Source organism: Nelumbo nucifera, chromosome 2 (genome assembly GCF_055504915.1).
Source record: "Nelumbo nucifera cultivar China Antique chromosome 2, China Antique-T2T, whole genome shotgun sequence".
In the NCBI taxonomy this organism is placed as follows: domain Eukaryota; kingdom Viridiplantae; phylum Streptophyta; class Magnoliopsida; order Proteales; family Nelumbonaceae; genus Nelumbo; species Nelumbo nucifera.
In genome coordinates, this window is record NC_142650.1 from 39523086 (window position 1) to 39546658 (window position 23573).

The 23573-nt window shown below is 37.2% G+C and overlaps 1 protein-coding gene across 2 annotated transcripts; it reads right to left on the reverse strand.

The window, feature by feature from the left end:
* Window positions 1-5128: 5128 nt before the first annotated feature.
* LOC104599166 (uncharacterized) lies at window positions 5129-20739 on the reverse strand. 2 transcript variants are annotated; one of them, XM_010261578.3, is made up of 5 exons: window positions 20199-20739; window positions 19272-19937; window positions 17395-17796; window positions 17032-17234; window positions 5129-5759 (listed from the first exon to the last, which is right to left on the reverse strand). In XM_010261578.3, the coding sequence occupies exons 2-5, from the start codon at window positions 19693-19695 to the stop codon at window positions 5517-5519; spliced, it is 1272 nt and encodes a 423-aa protein (XP_010259880.1). In that variant the 5' UTR covers window positions 19696-19937; window positions 20199-20739; the 3' UTR covers window positions 5129-5516. The 2 variants fall into 2 exon arrangements, with proteins under 2 accessions (XP_010259880.1, XP_010259881.1); XM_010261579.2 differs by having other exon boundaries at window positions 20120-20584.
* Between the last annotated feature and the right edge of the window lie 2834 nt (window positions 20740-23573).

The window sequence follows — 23573 nt, forward strand, 5'->3', positions numbered from 1 at the left end:
CAGGTAGAGGTTACCAAAAGCCCTTGTTTCTGAAGGCTCGTCTAAGAGAATAAATTTTTGTGCAAGTCTTGTTAAAAGAAAGAATAACTAGTCTTGACAGTGTTGATGAATGTTGTATACCATCATAGGATCTCTAACATTGGAATCATGTAGATTTTTATACCTATTATTTCAAATTGTGTTAGATTGATTTGAATAATTGTTTGTGTTGGAAAATAATAAAGGTAGGTGGAACTTATCGGTAATCGCTTTCTAAATCGAGAATTTGTTAGAGTGAAGTGATGTAGAACTGTAAAACTTGTAGAGAAAATGATGGCTGAGTTGTGCCACTTGGTCACTCTCCTTAAAACCACATTTGCCTATACGATGCAGCCGAGTAATGGAAAATTGGTTTCCAAGATAAAACAGCCCATAGGCCACTGGTAGGCATGCACTCGCTTATTAGACATTCGCGAACCACAGAGAGATGTTGCTCAAATTTGCAGAGAAGACAGAGAAGAAGAATGTCGAAAATGTTTTTGTGTATAAAAACTGGGTCAACCAATACTCCTTTTATAGTGTTCTTAGACCCGAATGGACACAAAGGTGTCCTTTTAGACATGGACCTCTTCAGAACAGTACACCTGTTTGAAGAGACACAGAAAGGAGGAAACACGAACAGGAAAAGAAAACTGTTCAAAAAATAGATACGAAATTAAAATTCAAATGATTAATTCGGTTAAAAGCAAAATTGATTCAGTGATGCAGAACTTATTAGTAATCGCTTTCCAAACCAAGAATTTGTTGGAGTGAAGCGATGTAGAACTGCGAAACTGAGAACTTGTAGAGAAAATGAGGGCTGAATCGTGCTACTTGGTCACTCTCCTTAAAACCGCATTTGTCTCATATGGTGCAGCCGAGTGATGGCAATTTAGTCACCAAGATAAAACAGCTCACAGGCCACTGGTAGGCATGCACTTACTTATCAGACTTTCACGAATCACAGAGAGATGATGCTCAGATTTGTAGAGAAGACAGAGAAGAAGAATGTCAAAAATGTTTTTGTGTGTAAAAACTAGGTCAACCAACACTCACTTATCAGATACAAAGGTGTCATTTCAAACAGGGACCTCTTCAGAACAGTACACCTGTTTGAAGAGACAAACAGAAAAAGAAAACTATTCAAAAAATAGATATGAAATTAAAATTCAAATGGTTAATTCGATTAAAAGCAAAACTGATTCGGTGTAATGCGCGTATACCCACCCGTGCCACACAGAACGTGTTATCCCACAAAACTCGAATTCTTAAAAAGGGTGACGAGTGAAATCATCAAAAAAGGTGTATAGTTCTCTCCTCACAAATGAACTCACACGGGGAATAGAGAACTAGGTAGAAAAATTTGCAAGTACTCAATGACATGTTTTGAGAAATTAGAGATATTATGTCCTTGTAGGGGTGGTGAGAAAATTTGGGTAGCCTTTGAACTTAATTGTTTATCACTAAGATTTCTTAAATATCTTCACGGTGCGAGGCTGAGCTTGTAATTATTGTGCATACTCTTGCATCTCATAAAGTTTGGATGTATGTATTATTATCAACGTGATAAGAGGCATTTGTTGCATTTATGCTTACATTAATATATTGATTGTAATCTATGTATTATTTTGAACATCATTAAAAGTATAGTTGGCACCTGTAAGTTAACTGTTCAGGTTTGGTTTACACCCGAAAATTCAACCAGTTCAAGTCTTATAGGCACCCAAAAGTCTGAAATGTTTGGTTGATACCCAAAAATCCAACTGTTTTAGTGAAATTCTAAAGAGATTGATTGAGGAAAAAAAAAACATAAGCCTAGATTCGGTCGAACCTTTACAAAAGTCCTTGTGTGCTTTATTTTTCTTCAATCGTTTATTTGTTCATCTTACTTACTTATTAGATTGTTCAGCTATTTGCATTGTATTGATTAGCACACATGTAAGGGTGTTAATGGACCGGTTTTGGATTGGACCCCATCCAGTCCAAAATCAATTTGGACGGATTGGATTGGATGAATAAAAAAGACAATGGATTGGACTAGTCCGGTCCAAAGTATTTATTAGATTGGACTGGACCTGGTCCGCCCGTATTGAATTTGATTGGACTAAGCCAATATCCGGTCCATTGATATATAAGATAAGAATATAGGTGTCAATGGACCAGGTTTGGGTTGAAACCAATCTAAATTAAAATGAATTTGAACAAATTGAATGGTCAAAACATTGAATTGGATGAGTCCAAAATGGACATTGGATTGGATTGGATCCATTTGTAATGGACTCACATTGGACTGGATCGGATTGGACCAAATCCAGTCCAATCGGTACCCCTACACACATAGACAGTGTCCCACTCCATCAAGTTCCCTTTTAGTTAGGATATCTAGGAAATAATAGTATAAGTAGAAGGACAATCGTCTATCAAAACATGCTCTACATCAAACAATATTACAGTTGAATTTGTAGCAGATTTAACATTTAACTCTCTAAAAGGGATTAGGCATCTTTCCTTATTCTCATTAGGCTTAGATTTTGGCTTCATTGCAGCAATCTTCTTCCCTTTTGAGTTGTTCTTGGAGGCAATGTTAGCACAAGGAACAACATTGCCAAACAACTTAGAATGCTCAAATCTAATTTCATATTCAACAATAAGGCCAGAATATCATCAAAGCTATAATCATCAGCCCAAATAACAATGGAGGTCACCGGAGATGCAAACTTTGGAGCCAAACCACTAGTAACATATTGTATCGTCTCTGAACCTAAGATGAGCCAATTGAGACAAGACTATCACATATAAGTCGAGCCCGTTGAATATAGTCTGCCATACCTTGATTCCCTTTCTTTGTGTTGTGAAAGTTCAATCCGAAACTGCATTGTCCTAGTTAGCCCTCAATTTGGATGAAAAGGGACTGGGGCAGAGTTAGGAACAAAGTTTTTAAAACTGGACTGGACAAGGAACCGTTCTGGGTCTGGTTCCCAGGTCGAACGGTCTGACTGCCCGGTTTGAATAAATGGTCCATTCTGACCAAAAAAATAAAAATAAAAATAAAAACACCAAAAAAATGGCCAAAAAACGTTCCTGGGTCGAATGATTCGACAGTTTGACCACCCAAGTCAATGGTTCGCTGACCAAATCAATAACTTTTGGCCAAAAAAAAAAACGATTTTGGGGTAAAACAGAACAACTGGTTAAGTGACCATTCCCAGTTTTTCCAGTCTGGTCCAGTTTTGAAAACATTGGTTAAGAATTTTTTATGAGGGGGGCTAAAACCTAAAATAGATGGGGGCGGGGGTACATGGCTCCCCTGGGTTCCCCCTAGCCCCACCCCTGCAAAAGAGACAAGCTAAGGCTGTCCCACAATGACTTGGAAGAAAGTGTATGCCTGCGATGAGAGAAGGCATAGGCCAACTGACCAGAAATAGAAATTGGTCTTATTGTTCCTAGAGAATTAATGGATCCATCAAAATCCTGAAATTCCCTTCTCACAAACTAGGTTGGACAATTAATGGATCCATCAGCGTATCGTAAAGGCTCTCAAATTTTCAGAACCGGAATGAATTGGGAATTGGGATCTCCAAAGAAAAAAACTATTTCAGTCGACTTTGACCACAATGAGATGAGATACTGTGGCAGGATGTTGAGGTTAACAATGGTATCAGGAATACTTCACGCCTGAAGCTCGTTACTCAAATATCATAAAGAATTCGCAGTTTGTACTCTCGCTCAAGAACAAGAGCGAGAAAAGAAAGATATTTATGTAACTTTGTATGCACATTTGTCATGCTTGTATAAAAGATGTATACAATAAAGGGAATGTCTATGAATATGATTGAAGAGCTTTGATGACAAATCAAAGCAATCAAAGCACCCTTCCTTCGTTAATCTCTTTTACAATGCTAGTTGATTTGGCTGTATAAGTTTTCTTCTGATATCATGTTGAAATCATACAACAGATGTAGTGATAGGGTTAATCACATCAATGGAAAGGATGGAGATGAGAGAGGATAAGGGTGTCCTTTCGGTTCTCTATAATAGGTGCCTATCGGAATGGGCCATTCCAACCAAATGGGATTCCCCCATATGGGGGAATGGGATTCTCGTTCTAGAGTCTGTGACTGTGAGTTAGAGGAAGTAACGAACTCGAACTCCTGACAAAAATAATCCAAACCTTAATATTAGTAAAATAGTAATAAATCAATAATAAAAACAAAGATATTAATTATTAAATATAATAATAATACAATATTAATAAACTATTCATAAAATAACAATAACACATTAATAATTAAATAATAAAATATTATTAAAGTAATAATGAGATGATGATAATAATAATAATAATAATAATAATAATAATAATAATAAAAAGTATTTGTAATTAAGTAATAAAATAATATTACAATAATAAAATATTAATAGAATATAATTAAAGTAATAATAGAATAATAATATATTAAGTATTAAATAATAATAAATAAATTATTCATAAAATACTAAGATATTGATTATTAAATACTAATAAAACACTAATAAAATAATGAAATATTAATAAACTAATACAAAATTGAAAACGTTTTGATTGATTCCAACTCCAAATGAAACAAACAGCAATGATTGAAATCCAATTCCAATTCTCATCTAAAACAAGCAGATGTTGGGAATAGACAATTCCAAGGGATTGGGATTCCGATTCCAATTCCTGACCGTGGAACAAATGGACCCTAAGGCTATGCTTGGTTTAAAGTAAAATGTAGGGAAAGGAAGGGAAAGACAAAAACGTATACAAGATTTGTGAAGATTTCTCTACCTTTCCCTACCTTTTCCTTCAAACCAAACAGGCCTAAGGTGATTTATCCTTTTTTATCCTTGCACTGCTGCATGGATGATGTGGAATCATCTATATCTCCAATCTTCTAAGTTCAAACTTCTTTGCGTGCAACAGTGCAGGGTAAGTTGGAATGCATTGGCAGGTGTCAACAGAGCAGGGTCCTGGTGATTTTGTTCGGTGACCAGTTTTTGCCATCAATTTAGTCCTGTTTTGAGTGTTTTCAGTGGCATCTTTAATATACTATCCAATACTTCACACGTCTAAACGACCGTCTCAAAATTCTAGTCAACTTGTTTTCATCTATCTTATAGCACGTGCGACTCAACTAATCTGTATAAAGCCACAGAAAATTCAATCTACAAACTAAATACAGTACAGAGGTCAGAGCCCAGAGGCAAGCATCATTTCAGGCGGACAAAAGAGAACGATAACTGGAAAGTGGGTTTGGCTGAGGGGTGTCAATAAAGAGAACTTCACAAAACTCCCCAGTTGCCATGATACATTGGTTCCACGGTATCTACAGACTCGCTAGTAATTGCCTCAACTCAAGTAAGATTAACACAATTACCTATATGTTATGTGTAGATGTATAGATAAAACATATTTAAATATATCCCTCTGAGAGGAGGAACTCTCACTGTATGTCCACAGCGTAAGTGGATCACTGTCAACATGGGAACAGTAGTGGCGATCCATCTCTCCGCAATTTACCCCCTGATAGTTCAAGTTTGTTCATCTTTTCTTCGCACCAGAATAACTGCTCTTTGCTGATCCTCACCATTCTCAGAACCCTCATTATGACTTTGACATCAATGAGGCTGAAAAATAGTTCAGTTTCCTCTATCGTTGCAGGCCAGGATTTCTTCTTCAACCCCTTCTTTTTACAGAGTTCTTTCAGTTTCATTTCTTTCTGCAGTTCAAAATTTGTATAAAAGTTGAAAAACATGATCAGTTCCTAGAAGCAAGACTATAAAATCTCCAGGCAATTTAAATGCATAGGTTAAATTCTACAAGCATAAGATCCATCACATCGAACCTAGATTATAGAAACCAACTTGCTACCACAGGAGTCACTTGGGTACAACAATTAAATAAATTTTAGTTTTAACAATTACATGCACAATTATTAAAATAACTACAACTATAAAACAAATAATCATTTCTTTGATCTATGAAATTAAGAAAGCTTCTTTACATAATGAAACCCAGAGCATAGCTGTAACAACTACTCTTTATCCTAGAAGATAATACCTAAAGAATATTATCATGCAAAGTAGAAAGATAAATGTTAGGTATCAATAAAAAAAGATAAATGCAATATAAACAGGTTCTCCAATGTTCGAAACAAATTATGACAATAAAAACAGAAGAATTTTATATATACTGAACCAAATAGCCATATTTATGTAGGAAAAACCAGAGGATCTATGCATCTTACATACAGACAAACAGGTAAAACTTGTGACCAACCAATCAGGTGGTATTTATCAAAATTTATGGGTGGGTTTTGATTGGTCAAAAACTCATCCAGTACCATATTCCGGCATTGTAGATTTTCTCATATACATTACATAAACAAATAACACCACTTGCTGAATATTTCGGGCAACACTTTGAAGATTGAAGAAAGTCACAGGGAGCATAAGAACGGGCTTAAAGCATTGTGTAATTCATTAATTCCAAGAGAAATGGTGTAAGATGATTTTTTTAATGAATATGGTGTAAAATGATTTTCAAGAGAATAATTTTTGCTAGGGCCGGGTGAATACATGAGAACTAAGAATTAACGATATAAAACAAAAGTAGTTTCATTGAATTGAATATGATGAAATCGTGATTAACAGATCAAAGAACTGGGAGAATAAATGAGCCAAATCTTCTTTTTTGGCTGGAGTGCAAGGAAAGAACAACTAGCAAGGACAATAAAAAGCTTTTCCACTTTTAGAAACAAAATTAAACCTCCGAATCATAGGAAAATTCTGCTACTGGTTGGCAAGCAAGGGGTTGTACAGAAAGAATTTGTGATTTCTAAGATACAGAATGACAATAAGAATTCCTCTGTTAGGGCATATTCATTTGCTCTGAAGTCTGACACCTGAAAGTGCAATAATTACATTAAGAGGTAGATTGGTATTGGTGAACTTCTCTTTCCTCTGAACTCTGAATGCAAAGAATGTTGTTCTGAATTCTGAAAATTATCAAATATCCATTTTCACCCTATATATGAGAGTTTTTGTTTGTCTTTTTGGGGTATCATTGGAAAACAAAAAGTTGTATGATTGCACTTTAAGAAATAAGAGGAAACGAACAACCATTTTTCTCTTAAAGTTACAAGATTCCTCTTAAGAGATAAGAGTTAAGAGGAAACGAACAGACCCTTAGTTAGATATAGTGTAAGAATAATGTCTCGGGATGTGTGACTTTCAGAAGCTAGGAAGGCCCTTAGTTAGTCTTTTTGGGTTTGTTTTTTTTTTCTTTTTTGGGGTGGTGAGGAGTTTGCTAGGAAGGCCTTTGAAAAGAGTTTGAGAGAAAGGGAAGAGAAGCTGAATAAAAAAGTGCTGGAAAGAGGAGGCAAAGCTTGGAACGAGGATTCTTCAGACCAGGAGGGTGAGTTCGTTGATGAAGACTAAGCTCTTTGCCAGGAGTCCGAATCTGCTCCTCACACCGACCTCACAGTATGTCCTAGCCATGCATTGGGAACATCTCCAGTATTTGTATTTATTATTCACGAGGAGATGTTCCCAATATATGGTAGGGTGTAGCTGTAAGGTCAGTGTGAGGAGTGCTCTGTGAGAAGCAGATCCCAGTTCCTTTACCAGGCATTTCAAGGCTCTTTTGTCCTTTGTTCGAGTCTGTTTGTCAAGTCTTTAGTTTATAAGTTGTGTGGTTGTTTATTCGGTTTTGTTAAAGGTCTTGATGTCGATTTGTTGGGTCCTTTGGTTGTGTTCCTTCTTTGGGTGATGTCTTATCACCTTCCTGTTATCATTCTTTTTCCTTTTTAATGAAATTTTCTTTTTATCCTTCAAAAAAGAAAGATATGGTGTAATGCTGCAAGAGTAGCAAGATATAGAGACTGAGTCCAGTATTCCATGCATCCTCCTACGGGGTTGTCTAATAATTCAACACACTAGGAATTAAGAAGGTTCCAAATTCCATAATGCTTGAGATAGTCGAAACTGGAGCTGTCACCTAGATATAGAAAGGATATTCCACAATGTTTGGAAGTTCTCAACACGATACGGCACCATAGCACAGGTATCCAAGTATCATACAACTGGAGATGATAAACAAGCTACAAAATGTTCATGATCTGCCCTCTTGTCAGTCCCAATGTAACTGTAAATGAAATGACTGTTGTAGAGGGAGGTCTATCACTCAATTTTGCAAAACCATTTTTTCTGTGTCATTGTTGTAAAATGTAATATATAATGCCACAAGGTACCATTGGCTTTTTACTCTTCATCAGGTTCTCTTGTATTAATACAGTGGTCGGCCGGCACTTTTACTTGTTGACCTCCTCCAAGTTTTTTTCTTCTTTCCTCCCTCTCTTCTCTTCTCCTCCAACTGATCTATTGCAGGAAACATTGTATCAGAGAACATGAACTGCTTTAGATCAGTCCTTCCTCAAACTTTATTTCCCTTTTGAAGAAGACCTAAAATACTCCTCATCAGATCGATCTAAGGAGAACTGCTGATCTCTTTTTTCTAGTCTTACTCCACTAGTTGAGATCACATAACACCATCCTATGGAAACCGTCCATGTGCCAACTTTTCAAGCTGCCCAAACTTATCATTGCTTAGAATATTTCAAGTATAAGGAGTAAGGTCATCCAGATCAATGATTTAAAAACCATGCCTAGGATCAAAGGTGAGACACATTTTAGGGTATGTGCCTCGCCTATGTCCTAGGCGCAGCACTTTCAAAAGGCACACCACTGGTGTGCCTTGTGCTTCAGCCCAAGCACGTGTCTTTTGAAAATTTGTGCATTCTTTCCCAAATTGTCCAAGCAATTGCTGCTCTAGTGCATCTTCCCATAATTCTGTCTCTCCTATTAGAACACCTGAAGGAGTGAGAGCTAAAGAGGCTTTACAAATTAGCAGGAGGAATCCATCTACAACCAAACAGAGAGGAAAACCACTCCCAAATGAAATTAGCAATAGGACAGGAAATTAAAAGATGAAAGGCAGTCTCACCATTCAGCTTACATAAGAAGCACCAATTTGGTCTTTTTCTATAAAGCAAATCACAAGTATTGACGAAGCCATTGAACACTTCCCAACAGAAAGCACCAACTTTAGGAGGAATGGGGCGAAGCCAAATCTCCTTGAAGGGAAAGAATGAGAGGATGTGGCAACAAGAGAGAGCAAGAAGGATTTGCAAGAGAGAGACCCGGATTGATTAAGTGTCCAAACTCTAGAGTCTGAGTCACTACCCCCCAAAATCATCGCGTTCAACAAGTTAACCAAAGCGGAGACACTGGACAATTCAGATTCTCTCAGATTTCTAACAAAACCCAGATTCCAACTAAAGTTTGTAAGTGAAGAGGAAGAGCTAATAAAATCACAAATGGGTTTTCCTTTAAGACCGGAAAGAGCAAAAATGGAAGGGAACACTTCGGACAGGGGGGAATCCCCAATCCAAATGTCCTCCCAAAACCTAATTTTCTGACCCAAAACCAAATCATACTTGATGTGGGGAAGGAACAAAGGAAGAATGCCATGGATGGCCTTCCAGGGAGCAACCAAAGTAGCTCTATGCAAACAACCCGCATCCCAACCATTGCTTGACAGCCCATGGATACTTGAGATAACTGTAGTCCATAATTTCTCATTTTCTTTAGGGAATGAATCTTCAAAGCCATTTACTTAACAAAGCCATATTTTTCAATTTCACATATCATATTTCCAAACCCCCTTCACCACCTTTTCCCACCTAACCAAATGGTCTTTTTTCCCCTCCCCAAGCTCTCCCCAACACAGAAGACCAGAATATCATCTACAAACTGCAAGTGTGAGACCGAACCTTTGTCTCTCCCAACTGTCCAACCTTTGATCAAGTGCATCAAGTTAGCCTTTGAAATTAATTTACTCAAAACCTCAACTGCCAAAGTAAAGAGAAAGGGAGAGAATGGATCTCCTTGTCTAAGACCTTTGATCCCTTCAATGAAATCAACTACAGTACCATTCACTAGGACAGAAAAATGACTTGTTTGCAAACAACCTTTAATCCACCTACATCACAATTCCCCAAACCCACACCTTCCCATGATGTCAATCAAGAAACCCCAGTGCACTAGATCATAGGCCTTCTCCAAATCGAATTTAATTGCTACCCCCCTCCCCTTTCGCCTTTTTTGAGCCTCCACACACTCACTTGCGACTAGAATTTGATCAATAATTTGTCTATCTAGAACAAATGCTCCTTGGTATTGGGAAATAATAGAGGGAAACACCTTTTTAAGCCTTAGAGACAGAACCTTGGCAATTACCTTATAGATGCTAGTCACTAAACTTATAGGTCTAAAATCTCCAGACTGGGTGGCATCTTGCTTCTTCGGGATCAAAGCTAAGAAGGTTGAATTCATCCCTAGGCTAATTACTCCCCGTCTATGGAATTCCTTGAACACTTTCATCAAATCATTTATTATTATCTCCCAATCTTGATAGAAATCCATTGTGAATCCATCAGGCCCAGGAGCCTTAGATCTATCCATAGAGAATATGGCTTCTTTGACTTCAAGTTCCTCAAAGTTCTTCTCCAAAGATTGTACCTGATTCTCTTCCAAACACTCCCATTCTAGTCCATCAAAGTCCACCTCTCAGTAAATGGCCTACAAAAATTTGATTTGAAGTGATCAACAAAGGCTTTAGCAATTTCTTCTTGATTTGTGATCTCAACCCCTCCCACTACTAAAGATGAAATTGAGCTCTTCCTTCTCCTACCATTTGCTAAAGCATGAAAGAACCTTGCGTTGCCATCACCCTCCTTAATCCATCTCTCTTGACTTTTGTTTCCAACCGATCTCCTCTCTCGGCATGGTATCCTCTAACTCCTTTAAAGACCATTTTCTTTCTCTTTCATACCCTTCTAACACACCTTGCACTTTGTTCCTATCCAACTCCTCAATTTGAGCAAACAAGCTACCTTTTTTCTCTTCCAATCTTCCAAACTCCACTCTATTCCACTCTTTTATCTCCCCTTTCAGCCTTTGTAATTTTCTCAAAAACTTTTGTCCTTCCCAGACAAGTTATGGACTTTGGGAATCCCACCATTCCTTAACCTTTTTCTCGAATTTCGGGTGGGTAAGCCACATGTTCTCAAACCTGAAAGGAATAGGTCCTCCCTCACTAGACCTCTGAAACAAGCAGATTGGCCAATGATCTGATGTGATTTTGGGTAGAGACTTCAACTCATTGCAGGAAGTTGCAGAAAGGGTTCCAGTTCTCCACCACTGCTAACCCCTCCCTTGTATTGAAACGAGATAAGTTCTCAATATTACTTCGCAAATCCAAGAGCGCTGCCATGTCACCAAAGGGACAAAGGGTTGTCTTTTCCGTAAGCGGCAGAGCTTCAACCAAATCCTGTAGCACTCCGTCCCAATCCACTACTGTTTTGCTCAATCTGAGCACCTTCTTTCTTCTCCATTCAACCAATCTACCATCAGCCACCATTTTTAAGCATATAGTATTTCTACTCATGCCTCAATCAATTGGATAAATTCTCCTTTATCATTTTTCTTCTTTTCTACCAGAAACTTCTTTTGCTGCAAATTTAATTTAGCTTTCCACCATGTCTCTGTAATGGCAAAAAGGTTAACAACTATGAAACCTTTGAGTCATCTTGCTGCCTCCCTATTTAGAACCACAACAGCTCTTTTGTCTTCTCTGATCTTGAAAGTAGAACCTCATATTTCTTCGAATAGAAAATTTTTCTTCTCCACACCCAAAGCCTTCTTCCCCCTATTTGTCAGGAAAAACTTCTCCTCCATGATTCAGTTTCTCTTGCTCCTTCTTCCTAGAACTTCACTTGGCATAGGCCCCTTCCCATCCATGAAAATATTATTTCATTATTTCTTGTTTGTCCAGCATTTTAATTTCTACAAGGTATGACTGGTATTTTTTTTGTGATATCCCTATTCCCCCACTACCTACTCATCCTCCTACATTTGTCTCTCATCCCATTGTTTAGAGGTGGTATCAACGATAGAGACTCAAGCATGAGCAAGTTGTTCCCACACTTCCAGTTGAGCCTCTTGCACCTCCCATTACTAAAGAGATAACAGGTCAGACCTCTTCTACCCTCACTACATTTCCAGACTTGGACCTACCTATTGCTATTAGAAAAGGTAAACAGAAATATACAGCTCATTGTATGTCCAAACACCTTTCTCATCTCATAGTCTGCTTTCCCCTACCTACTACTCTTCTTAGTCTTTGTTTCTTCACAAACCATCCATAAATCTATATCAAAATCCTTGACTACACTAGAATGGAGAGATGCTATGAGGCCTAAGATACGTTCTTTGCATAAGAACAATACCTAGGGCATTATGGATTTGCCCAAGGGGAAGGAGTCGAACGATGGTAAGTGGGTATTACACTATCAAATATCAATTACCACGCTAATGGTACTATCGAGAGGTATAATGCCCATTTGGTAGCCAAAGGGTACATCAAATGTATGGAATTGACTACTTAGAGACATTTGCTCTTGGTAGGCAAAGGCTCTTTTGATGTCAAGAATGCTTTCTTGAATGTTGATCTGCATGAGGAAGTTTATATGTCTTTGCCTCCAGGCTTGTATGGGAAAAAGAGCAAGCGAAGGTGTACAAATTAAAGAAATCCCTTTATGGACTCAAACAGTCGCCAAGGGCTTGGTTTGAAAGGTTCTGGGTTGCACACTTGCACTTGTCACTTTTGGATACACAGACTCAATCCGTCTCTCTTTGTCAAGAGACGAAACTCCTTGGTGACATTTCTTTTTTTATCAACAACAAAGAAAATACTTCATTAATTAGAAAAAATCAGGTTACAACAAGAAGTTGTGAAAATAAAAACCTGCTTTAGAAGCTGACCCAAACCAAGATTACATTCAAGCCCAAAACATTATATGTTCTATGAACCCCTTGTTTGGCTAAGCTATCTGCCAAACTGTTGGCAGTTCTCACCCATCTCACTCAGATTAACATGTCCTTTGATAGACATTTAAATCTCCTAAATTCATTCCTCAAATGCCATGTCACCCCCTCCCTCTTGTGCATCCATTTTACCACAATTTTCGAGTCACCCTCAATAATCAGTCTACTAGTATCATGTTCTTTTGCCTTCTCAACCCCATTCACTACAGCCAAGAACTCTGACCTTGCCACATCACCTTGCTCTACAAGACCAGAGTATAAAGCAAGTATGGTTGATGATATTGTGGTTACTAGTGATGTCCAAGAAGTTCACAGCCTCAAGAAGTTTCTCAACATTGAGTTTGAAATTAAAAACTTGGGGGAGATAACGTATTTTCTGGGGATAGAAGTTGCTTGGTCTAAGGAAGCTATATTCATTTCCCAACAGAAGTATGTCCTTGACCTTCTTACCAAGACTAGAAAACCTAGAAACAAGCCTGCCTCTACACCTATATATTTGATTCATAAACTCTCGGCTACTGATGGTGAATTATTGGTTGATAGGGGGGACTGTTCTAGAGACTACTTGAAAAATTATTATACCTTTGCATATGACTACTTGGGAAGTTATTGTACCTTTGGATGACTCAGTTGGATATTTCCTTGCAATAAGTGTCATTAGTCAATTCATGCATTCTCCCAGAGATGTCCATATGGCGACGAATGAAAGGGTATTGTGTTACCTAAAGGGAACCCAGGGAAAGGAATTCATTTTGCCAAACATGGGTATATGAAGCTATATGTGTATACAAATGCAGACTGTGCCAGTTGCATTGATGACAAAAAATCCATCTCAAGTTATTGTGTTATGGTAGCAGGGAACATTGTTTCATGGAGGAGTAAGAAGCAATCAATGGTGGCTAGATCTTTTGCTAAGGATTAGTTGTTTTGGACCCAGTTGTAATTTTTGTGTTGTTTTCTTTTAGAGAGTGAGGTTACACCTCGCACCTCCCCTTAGGATGCTTGTAACAGTCATATCTTTTTCTTGATAATGAATTTTTAATGAACTTTTACCTATCAAAAAAAAAGATAATCAAGCAACTATCAACATTGCCCATAATCTCGTTCATCATGACATAAGAAAGCATATTGAAGTAGATAGACATTTCATACGGGAGAGAGTCACTTCAAGGGAAGTCTGCTTGCCATTTATTGCTTCTAAAGAACAATTAGCCAGTGTCTTGACTAAGGTTCCAAAAGGGAAGTTACTAGTTACTACATTATATAAACAACTTGAGGGGGAGTGTAGAGAGACTGGGCCGAATGGGCCCTAGTGCTCTTATATTCTTGCCTTCCTTTTATTAGTTATGTTTATGTTAATGGGCCTTGTCCATATGGACTTGTTAACTTCTTTTTATTCATCTTATGTTATGTTTATGAGTTGGCTGCCCCAATAAGGGCATCATTGTAATTATGTTCATTATGATTAAGTAGACAAGTGATTAGGAGAAAGGAGAGAAAACTTATCAAAGTCTCTTCTCCTTCTCCCTTCTTCTTTTCTCATCTTCTTCCTATTCTTCTCTTGCTATCTTCCCTTTTCTTTATTTTTCAAATTAAAATATTCTCTTTATGTTGGGTTGATTCACATCCGAAATTTGCATAAATAGTCTCACCACTAGTTTCAAATTTTCCAGCCAATCTCCCTCCCCTTTACTAAAGATAATAATGTCATCAATAAATTGGAGATAAGTCAACACCACTTCCTCACTCCCTGCTTTCAAACCTCTAATCAGTTGCAACCCATCTGCTCTTATAATCAACCTACTAACCACATCAGCCACCAAATTAAAAAAGAAAAGGGGAAAGTGGATCCTGTTCTCCTAGACCCCTTTCTTTTAAGTCTTGTCTTAGACCCCTTTAACAGGAAAGAAATCTCTTACAACTCCATTAACCAAAACTGAATAGGTGCATGTTTGCAAACAGACCTTTAATTGCACCAACCCTCTCCAAATCCACGCCTCAAAGCATCAATTAGAAAGTCCCAATCCATCATAATGCCAAATTCAATTTGCACATCAAGCCCTTCCTACTAAATTTTCTTTCCTCAATACTTTCATTATCTATCAAAATTTGATATGTGATCTGCCTATCCTAAATAAAGCCTCCATGAAACTGAGTTATCAAATTTGGTAGCACCACCACCTTAAGCCTCAAAGAGAGGACCTTAGCAATAATCTTATATACACTATTCACCAAGCTAATGGATCTGAAGTCCTTAGGGTGAAAGGCTTTCTTTGGTAGTACCACCTTTTATTTCTTCTTTTTCTTCTCATAAATATGTTGATTTTCTATGTTATTTCACATGGAACAGGAAAATAATTAGTTAAAGACTACTGTTGATTACTATGAGACCTAGGGAACTACCCTAGATTTTATATATATTTATTATAAAAAACTCATCGCCTTAGCAACTAGGCAAGCTTTGAAAACTATGGATGTTTCTACAAGACCTACATGATATATTTGTAGGGCCCACATATTTTTGTTTTGTGGGCCCATGTGTGGTTTTAAAAATGTGCACGTATTTGTGGGACCCATGTACATGTCCCATGGACTTACATCATGCATCAATTGTTAAACTCCACCACCTTTACCAAATGGCCTTTTGATCTTGTTTTTTTATAAAGATATCTTGAAATAGAAGCATTGCCTAAGGTCATTTGATCTTCAAAGACTCTTGAAAGCTCAACATGACATTGATTCATTAAGCTTTTGAAAAATCTTTTAATAAGGACTTTCCAAACGGCACCCCTTATTTTCTTTGCGTGAAGGTTACTCAAACATTACAAGGGTATTTTTTAAATCAACAGAAGCATGCACTAGATTCAATAAAGTTGGCTAACCTCACTAATGATAAGCAAGTAGACACACCTATGAAGATTAATGTTAAATACACTAAAAAATATGGTGACCTCATTCTGATGTCACTCTCCATAGACAACCAGCGATATATCTTTCTATGACGTGCATGGACAGTGTAGATCACAAAATCATTCATTATCGTCGAACACCCTCTTATGGGTTTTCCCTCCTAATCACTCCAATTCCAAGCCTATAGCTTGAAATCCAATTTTTTCACAAGCACACCAACATAATGAGGTAGACTGTCATTTTATTTGTAACCTTATTCTAACAAAGACCAACCCTCCCTCGTGTAGCTTCTGGTCATCAACTAGCAAACATCTTTATAAAAGCATTGACACAAACATGCCATGAGCTTAACAAACTATTTTTGTCCCCACATCAGTTTGAGGAGGGAGTACAAAGTAGGAGAGTCATTGAGTTATGTTTTACCAATATTACTGTACATCAAATGTATTTAATCATTATATGAGCTGTACCTAGAAAGGTACTGATGTAATTTCCCATACTTTAATTTAAGTATTATCTTCTCTCTTGGTAAGCCAATCAAGAGAGACTGCCCTCTTAATCATGAGTTTGGTTTTTCTTCTCTCTTACAAACTGCATCACCTACGATTAGGTAAGTAAAATGTTCAATAACAAAAAAAAAGTAAAACAATGTAAGAGATAGAAATGGCTCGGTTATGGCTATATTTTCAGGACTGATAGGGATTAAAGACTCATTAAATGCGGAAATCTTGGCACTGTACATGAGCTGAGATTAGTCAAGCATCTTGAACTCCAACAGGTGAATGTAAAAGGGGACTCAAAGCTGGTAATCTCATGGCTGAACAGCAAGAGTGAAGGAGTGTTAACTCATAAACAAGCTTTAAGGAAGATTAAATGTACTGCTAAGGAAATTGAAGCAACTTTTTCTTGGGTCAGAAGATCTGCTGATGGTTCGGCTGATTCATTAACCAAGCAAGGGGTATCTAGGAATCAATTGTTTTGGTTTTGGGCTGTGGTGTAATGTCTATTGATTGGACTGGGTTGTTCCAGCCTGGATTGTAAATTTGTATTTCATCCAAATTATAATTATAATTATAATGAAATCATTCTGTTATTGATCAAAAAGCATATATATAAGAGATCACAAGAATATACCTTTTCAAGAGAAGATTTAATTTCTTGAAGCGGGCTTGCAACCTGGTTTTGGCCACCAAATAGATTAAGAACACCACCTGACTTTTTCTTGTCCATCTTCAAGAAAACACGGAATGTCAGGATTGATTCCTCAATTATCCTAATTAGGTCAGAGGCATGGACCGCCAAATCTGACCCTTCTTCAAATTCTTTCGGGTCCAGAACTGAAAAGAAAAACAAAGTGAAGTATATCAATTTGCTATACAAGGATGGAAATCCACTTTGTTTTTTCAAGAAGTGTTTTCATTTTTCTTTAAGAAAAGATCAAAGAGGTGCTCCACTCAAATGCTTGCACCCACTCACTCCCTCCACAATAACATTTACCTTGAATGCTTGGAACCTGAAGCAGCTTGGGCAAAGAATTTCTTGTTCTAGTATAAATTTCCACCCTGTTTCCCCTGTCAAAGGGCTCATTCTCAATGTATCTTTGTAACAAAACCTGAAATTGCTGGAACTGCTGAGCAGCATGAGTGTAACTGGTGGGACATTCAGGTTGTGATGAGATTTTCTGGTTCAATTGTGCATACTGGCAGTGAAGTGCCTCCCATGACAAACAAATCTGTGCAACATAAGCTGTCTCAAGATCTTGGTAAGGGTCTTCCAGCTTCTGCTGCAGATGCTCACTGTCATCTTGAGGCTCTCGCTTCTTGAAAGAGAGGTTGCGGAGGGTAGAAGCTAGCTTCCTAGGTGTAGACCTTGGTGACAGATTTGAAGGAATTTGGGATCCTGTAATAACACAAGGCAGAGTTGCAATAGGGTTCAAAGACAATATTTTTCATCTTTTAAAAGACAACCACTTAATGGAGAATAAGATAGTTTTGAAATCAAGACGTGTTCTGAGCCTAAGAACATGTAGAGAAGCTGGCAAATGTAGTGGACTTAAACACAGGAAAGTAATCATTAAGGGAGTAAACAAATGTTTCTCACCAATCATGATATTTGATATTCATTTACATACTTGCGATCTGAGACTGGAGTACCTTCATAACAGGCTACAACTTGGATGTACAGTGTAAAAATCTTACAAATTGGATAATCTGAAGATTATAATTTTGTAATACTTTTCTAGACTATTAAAGCAAATATTGTCCATCCTATATTTTCCTTTGAATGAATGGATCAGTATTGTCAGACAGATCAGAACAGGTGGTCAGACTGCCAGAACCTGGAACCAGCGGCCAAAATGGTTCTCAGGCTGCCTAGTTCCTAAAAATTTGATTTGGACAAAGCTACCTTAAATATCTATTATAATCAGTTGCAACCTATAATATTTATGTTTTAAGCTTATGTTGATATAAAATAGCTTCAAAAGATGATCTATAACTATTTACTATTTTTATTTTTCTTGTTTTTTTTGCATTTTTTTAATGAGTTGAACTGTCAAAATGGATGATCAGATCATTCGACCTGTGACTTGGTCACAAAAATGGTTTTGTGTCCTGTCCAGGTCTGACAATGGATAATATGGCAGACAATGATTGTTTAACCGTTAGCATAAAGTATGCTTTTTGGGCTATGGGTCATTAAAGATGCAGCACACCACTGCAGCTTTCATCTGACTTTAACCGCTTAACAAGGTCTGATCTATTCCTAACAATTTCATCCAGAAAATAAAGGCAGAGTGGCAGACAAGCCAAAATGCTAATGCATAAAAAAAATGCTGCAATGTCTTCTGTACAGAATACAGAGTGGGCAAAGAAAAAACAAAAGTAGCCCCTGATAGACCCCGAGAAATGACTGCATTACCAGCACAAATGACCAACATGTAACAGGGCAGGCATTGCTTCATATATTCATTAATTGAACTTTCAAAATGGGATTCTAGGGTCCAACATTACTTTTAAGCATATGAATGATTGTTATTTAACATTTCATGATGGGACTCAAACCCACTAGCTCCACTTTGTAACTCCCCAATGCCCTATAATAAAGAACCTCTGAAGCAAAGTATTGACCAAAAATAATACCCATGAAAATTTTTTCAGCTTGGAATACCTGATCAAGTCCTAAACACTAATAGATGCAGAAACTACATCAACAACTTTTGAATGTTCAGAATGGTGACTGCCAAATTTAAAAAATGAAATAAATAAAGAAGGTGCCAAATGCATTTATAAAAAGAGATGACGCCTAAAAACTGAACAAACATATAACACGTGAAACAGAAAGCGAGAAATGTGACTAAACCAATCAAAGCTTACCTGCTTCATGCAGCTGCTGAACACTCAATCTATCAAAGAACAGCATCCGTTCACAGTACTTGTCATACACTGTATCAAACCGAATCTGTGGGCAACCATTTTCCACTTCGGGTTCCCTCCACTCGCTCGAGCTTGTCTCCTCTTCTTCCTCTTCTTCCTCTTCCGGGCACGATTCTTCAGGTATCAAAACCATGAAACTGTTCCTTCTCAGCTCTTTTAGCCGCCTCTTCACTTCATTAGTTATAAAATCATCGTCATCGTCATCCTCAACATCAGCTGGAGCATCAGCCTTGGCTGATTTAGTCAAGTCATCTCCACTCTCATTCTTCAGTTGCTCAGGTGGTGGAACCGGCCTATCCTCCTGATCTTTCTCCGGGTCAGGCTTATGAGCTTTTCTGAACTTCTTTACTTTGAAGAAATCCATCTGATCTTCTGATTTTTATGAAATAAATAGCCTTTTCTTCAACAACTACAAAAAACCCAGATTCTTACTTTTTCCCCCTTTTTGTTAAAAGCTTTTCAAAAGATCGGTTCCTTCGGTCCTTCCTCCTCAAACACAACTTGGATCTAGAACAGTACTCCAACTCTAGATTCACAACGGTAAAAAGTTCTCTTTGCAGAAACGGAACAACTTCCTTGTTCGAAGAATAATAAGAATACCTTTCCCTGAAAAAGAAATGGAGGTCACGTAAGAATAATAATATAAACATCAAATACTAACAATATATTAAATTAGATAAGGCTAATACAGCAAATCCACCATGGTCGTAAAAACAAAAGCATGTTTGTCAACAGAGATTTGAGATTTCTGAACCAACAGTAAGCTAACAACAGCTAAAAACACCTACACATCCAACATCCTCCTTCAGAAAATTCACTGCAACTTCCCCAAACACAATGTAGAAAATTTAAGCAAGCTCAAAGTACCTAGAACGAGATTCTAGTTGCAAACGACAGCTAGAAGCCCATTTGCTTTTCAACCCTTCGAACGTTCCAAGTACATTTCCACCAACTTCAAGATTTCCGAAACACCGCAAAACTTTGAAAGAACGCACCCAAAATCCCGCGATTGGGGCACCTTAAAACAGCATCCAACAGCAACTTCAAATCTCAGAAGATCTGCACCCCTTCATCACTCATCACAGCACCATTTCAATTCGAACTACAATAACCCATGAAGAAGCTCGAAAACACATTTCAAAAGTACCATGAAGCTTAAACAAAACCCTAAAACCTCAGAAGGTCGGCTCTTAAAGTAAGCTCATTCACAGTACCGCCATTGCCTCCAACAAGAACCTCGAAATACCGAAAAACTTGAAGCAAATCGAGAAAACCTTTACCACGTAAAGTGATCGGGTTTCTGAAACCCAAGAAATCTCAGGAACCCTAAGATCAAAGGATTTTCTCCAAATACGAGACAAACCCTTACAGGAGAAGGAGACGGAGGTGGTGAGCGCTAATAAATTCCAATTAGCAAAAATAATAAAAGAAAATTTATTGATTTCCATGTTTTTGGAAAAATAAAACTCCTTTTTCAATTTTTTAGTTCTAATCTTGTTTTAATCTCGTCTAACTCGCTCGCGTTGGACTCGAAGAGGAGCACGAAAGCCTAGAAAAAATAGGCGGGGCGTACAGTGTGCGCAGAGGGAATATTGTCAGAGACTCTCTCCTGAAGCAGAAACACAGAATGGCATAAATTGCCAAATATGTCCTTGCATGAACTTAAATGACTCGTATGTCCCTTTTTCTGGCGGAAAAAGTTTTCAAAAGGTACCACCACCCCGAGTTGTCTTTATCTGCATTATAGTGGAAATGGATTTTTCTTGTCGGAACACGGTCGAAGCCGGGGTGAACGAGTCATGGCAACGGGTCAGTGGTTCAACCATCTCATCCACGGGTAAACAACACAGTTCAAGCTGTAAATCGGCCGTGCCACCCGACCCGGCATGATTTTGCATCGGCACGGCCCGGTACAACAGCACACAGGTCGTGCCAGGCACAGCACAATTGTATGGGTCGTGTTGGGTCAGGGATTTCAGGTCCATGTGTCGGCACTATGCATGTCGTGCCACCCATGGCCCAGCCCATAGCATGGCCCACGGGCCCAATACAGGCCGAGTGCAGCCCATCCAAGAAAACTAGCCATTGGAGCCTTAGGGGAACCCCAAAAAGACTAGTTTCAGCTTTTTTAGGGGGTTTTTACAAAAATACCCCATTTAATCAACAACTATAAACCTATAAATAGCTATATAGGGGGGTATTTATGTATTTTGGCTTTGGAGGGAAGGAAAAAGACAATATAGTGCCCCTCTAACAGCTATGTCTTATAATGCAATAGCTAGTTTGGAAGTTGGGGTAAAGCGATAAATAACTTTATAATAACCAAAATACCCATTCCAATAATTAAAAATAGCTAGTTTTTAAGGTATTTTGGGCAATTGAATTATTTTCAATTCTTATAATCCAATTAAGTAATTATGAATTATCTTTTCAAGTCTTTAATCTCATTATCTAATACTTTCTCAGTCTCTCCTATCAATGATCTCATATCGTCGTAGTAATACACTTAACAATAGGAGGCTTTGGCCTTTGAGGCTTTAACTTTTAAAATCAAGTTGAGGTTCTGAACCAGTAATCTAGCCATCCAGGTAAGTGTAATTAAATTGATTTTTTTTGTTTAGAATTAAAAAAAAAAAAGTTGGTTCTTCCTCCCCAACAGTAAGTTCACTGGCTCGATTTAGAAAGTATTTAAAATAAATGAGGTTGAGGGGAAGGAAAAAAGTGTTGTTTGCCAAAAATGTAGGGTTGACTTTAACTTTAGTGGCAAGGGTGGTACTGGCCACTCAGGCAAACATTTGCTCTTCAATGAGAAACAATAAAAAGAAATCTACTTTAAAGATTTATTGGATGTTAAGAATAAATTACAATACAAAAAATGGCATGACACTACTATACCTGATGAAGCAAATGATTGAAGTCAAAGAGATGGAGTAGTTTTTTCAATTTCATTAATCTTACTTTCTCGTATAGTTTAACTTATTTACTAAAACTTACCCTCTAATTTGTATATTATTAAAACACCCTAGTAGTTTGTAACCAAATTCAAAATATTATTGTACATGTCAACACTAAATGTAAGCCCCAAATAATTATGAATGAGGTATAAATATATAATAAATGCACAATTAATAGTTTATACAAAGAGATATTTTATAATCATCTAGGAGTCCAACACATGCATATCTCGTTCAATATTGTTAACATATCAAATAGTGTTTTAAGCTTTCAATCTATTAAAATAGATTAGTTTTATATTTTTTATTTTTATATTCTAAAAATGCATAAATGAAATAAAGACCACAAAGCTAACCACGAATTTATAAGTTTTTGCAATTCGAATCCCCAAAAGCATACATAAATTGAACATGAATGATTTTCTATAAAAAACGCAAACATGAATGATTAAATAAAAAATAAAATTACTTATTCTTCATGTTACATTTTTTCCTTTAGTCTTTTAGGTTGGGAATGAAAAAAGGCAATCCCAACTGTGATTAGTACAAACAATATAATGATAAAGTTAGGGATGCAAATTGATGACATCGAATTCGTCCGATATGTCCAAAGATTTGACCGGATCTGATAGGATTCGATTTAAATTTGAATCTTATCAATAAGTCGAATCTTCGGTTTTGATCTGATCCAACTTGTTTTATTTAAAAATTAACGAATTATTAAAATATATTAATTTAAATAAAGTAAAGACAAAAAATACAAGTGCTTTTTTAATCATTTTCATCATATATATACATGCTTTTTGTAAAAATAAATAAATAATATAATAAATTTATAAATAAATAAATAACATATATATATATATATATATATATATCGAATAGGGGTGATCCGAATCTGATCCGAAGATCCAAACAAAAATGATCCGAATTCAACCAAATAGGATCAGATCTCGAATCCGATCCATTTGCACTCCTAGATAAGGTTCTAAAAATTTGGAAATATTGGTTAAAATTCCCCCCCCCCCCCAAAAAAAAAAAAAAGGTTTTACCAATGAATACATCATATCCATGGGTATCCAATTGTATCAATCAATACATTTTGATACATTACTATACAATTGATGCATTATTGAGTATTGGCACAAGTGGAATTTCCACAACCATTCCTAAGACACATAAAATTTTTGTTCGCAAGTCACCATGATAACTCGGGGGTGCAACTTAGGCGGGCCCAGCCCAAGCCCCGAACGGCCCAGCCCTTAATTTTGTACGAGATGGGCCTAGT

Bases quoted from the DNA above. Each gene is read 5' to 3' on its own strand.
- LOC104599166 (XM_010261578.3), bottom strand. From the start codon at position 19,695: ATGGATTTCTTCAAAGTAAAGAAGTTCAGAAAAGCTCATAAGCCTGAC. The intron at 17,797-19,271 runs GTAAGCTTTGAT...GTGTTATTACAG, and splicing joins TCAGCAGCTGCATGAAGCAG to GATCCCAAATTCCTTCAAAT. The intron at 5,760-17,031 runs GTATATTCTTGT...TTTGAACTGCAG, and splicing joins TTAAATCTTCTCTTGAAAAG to AAAGAAATGAAACTGAAAGA.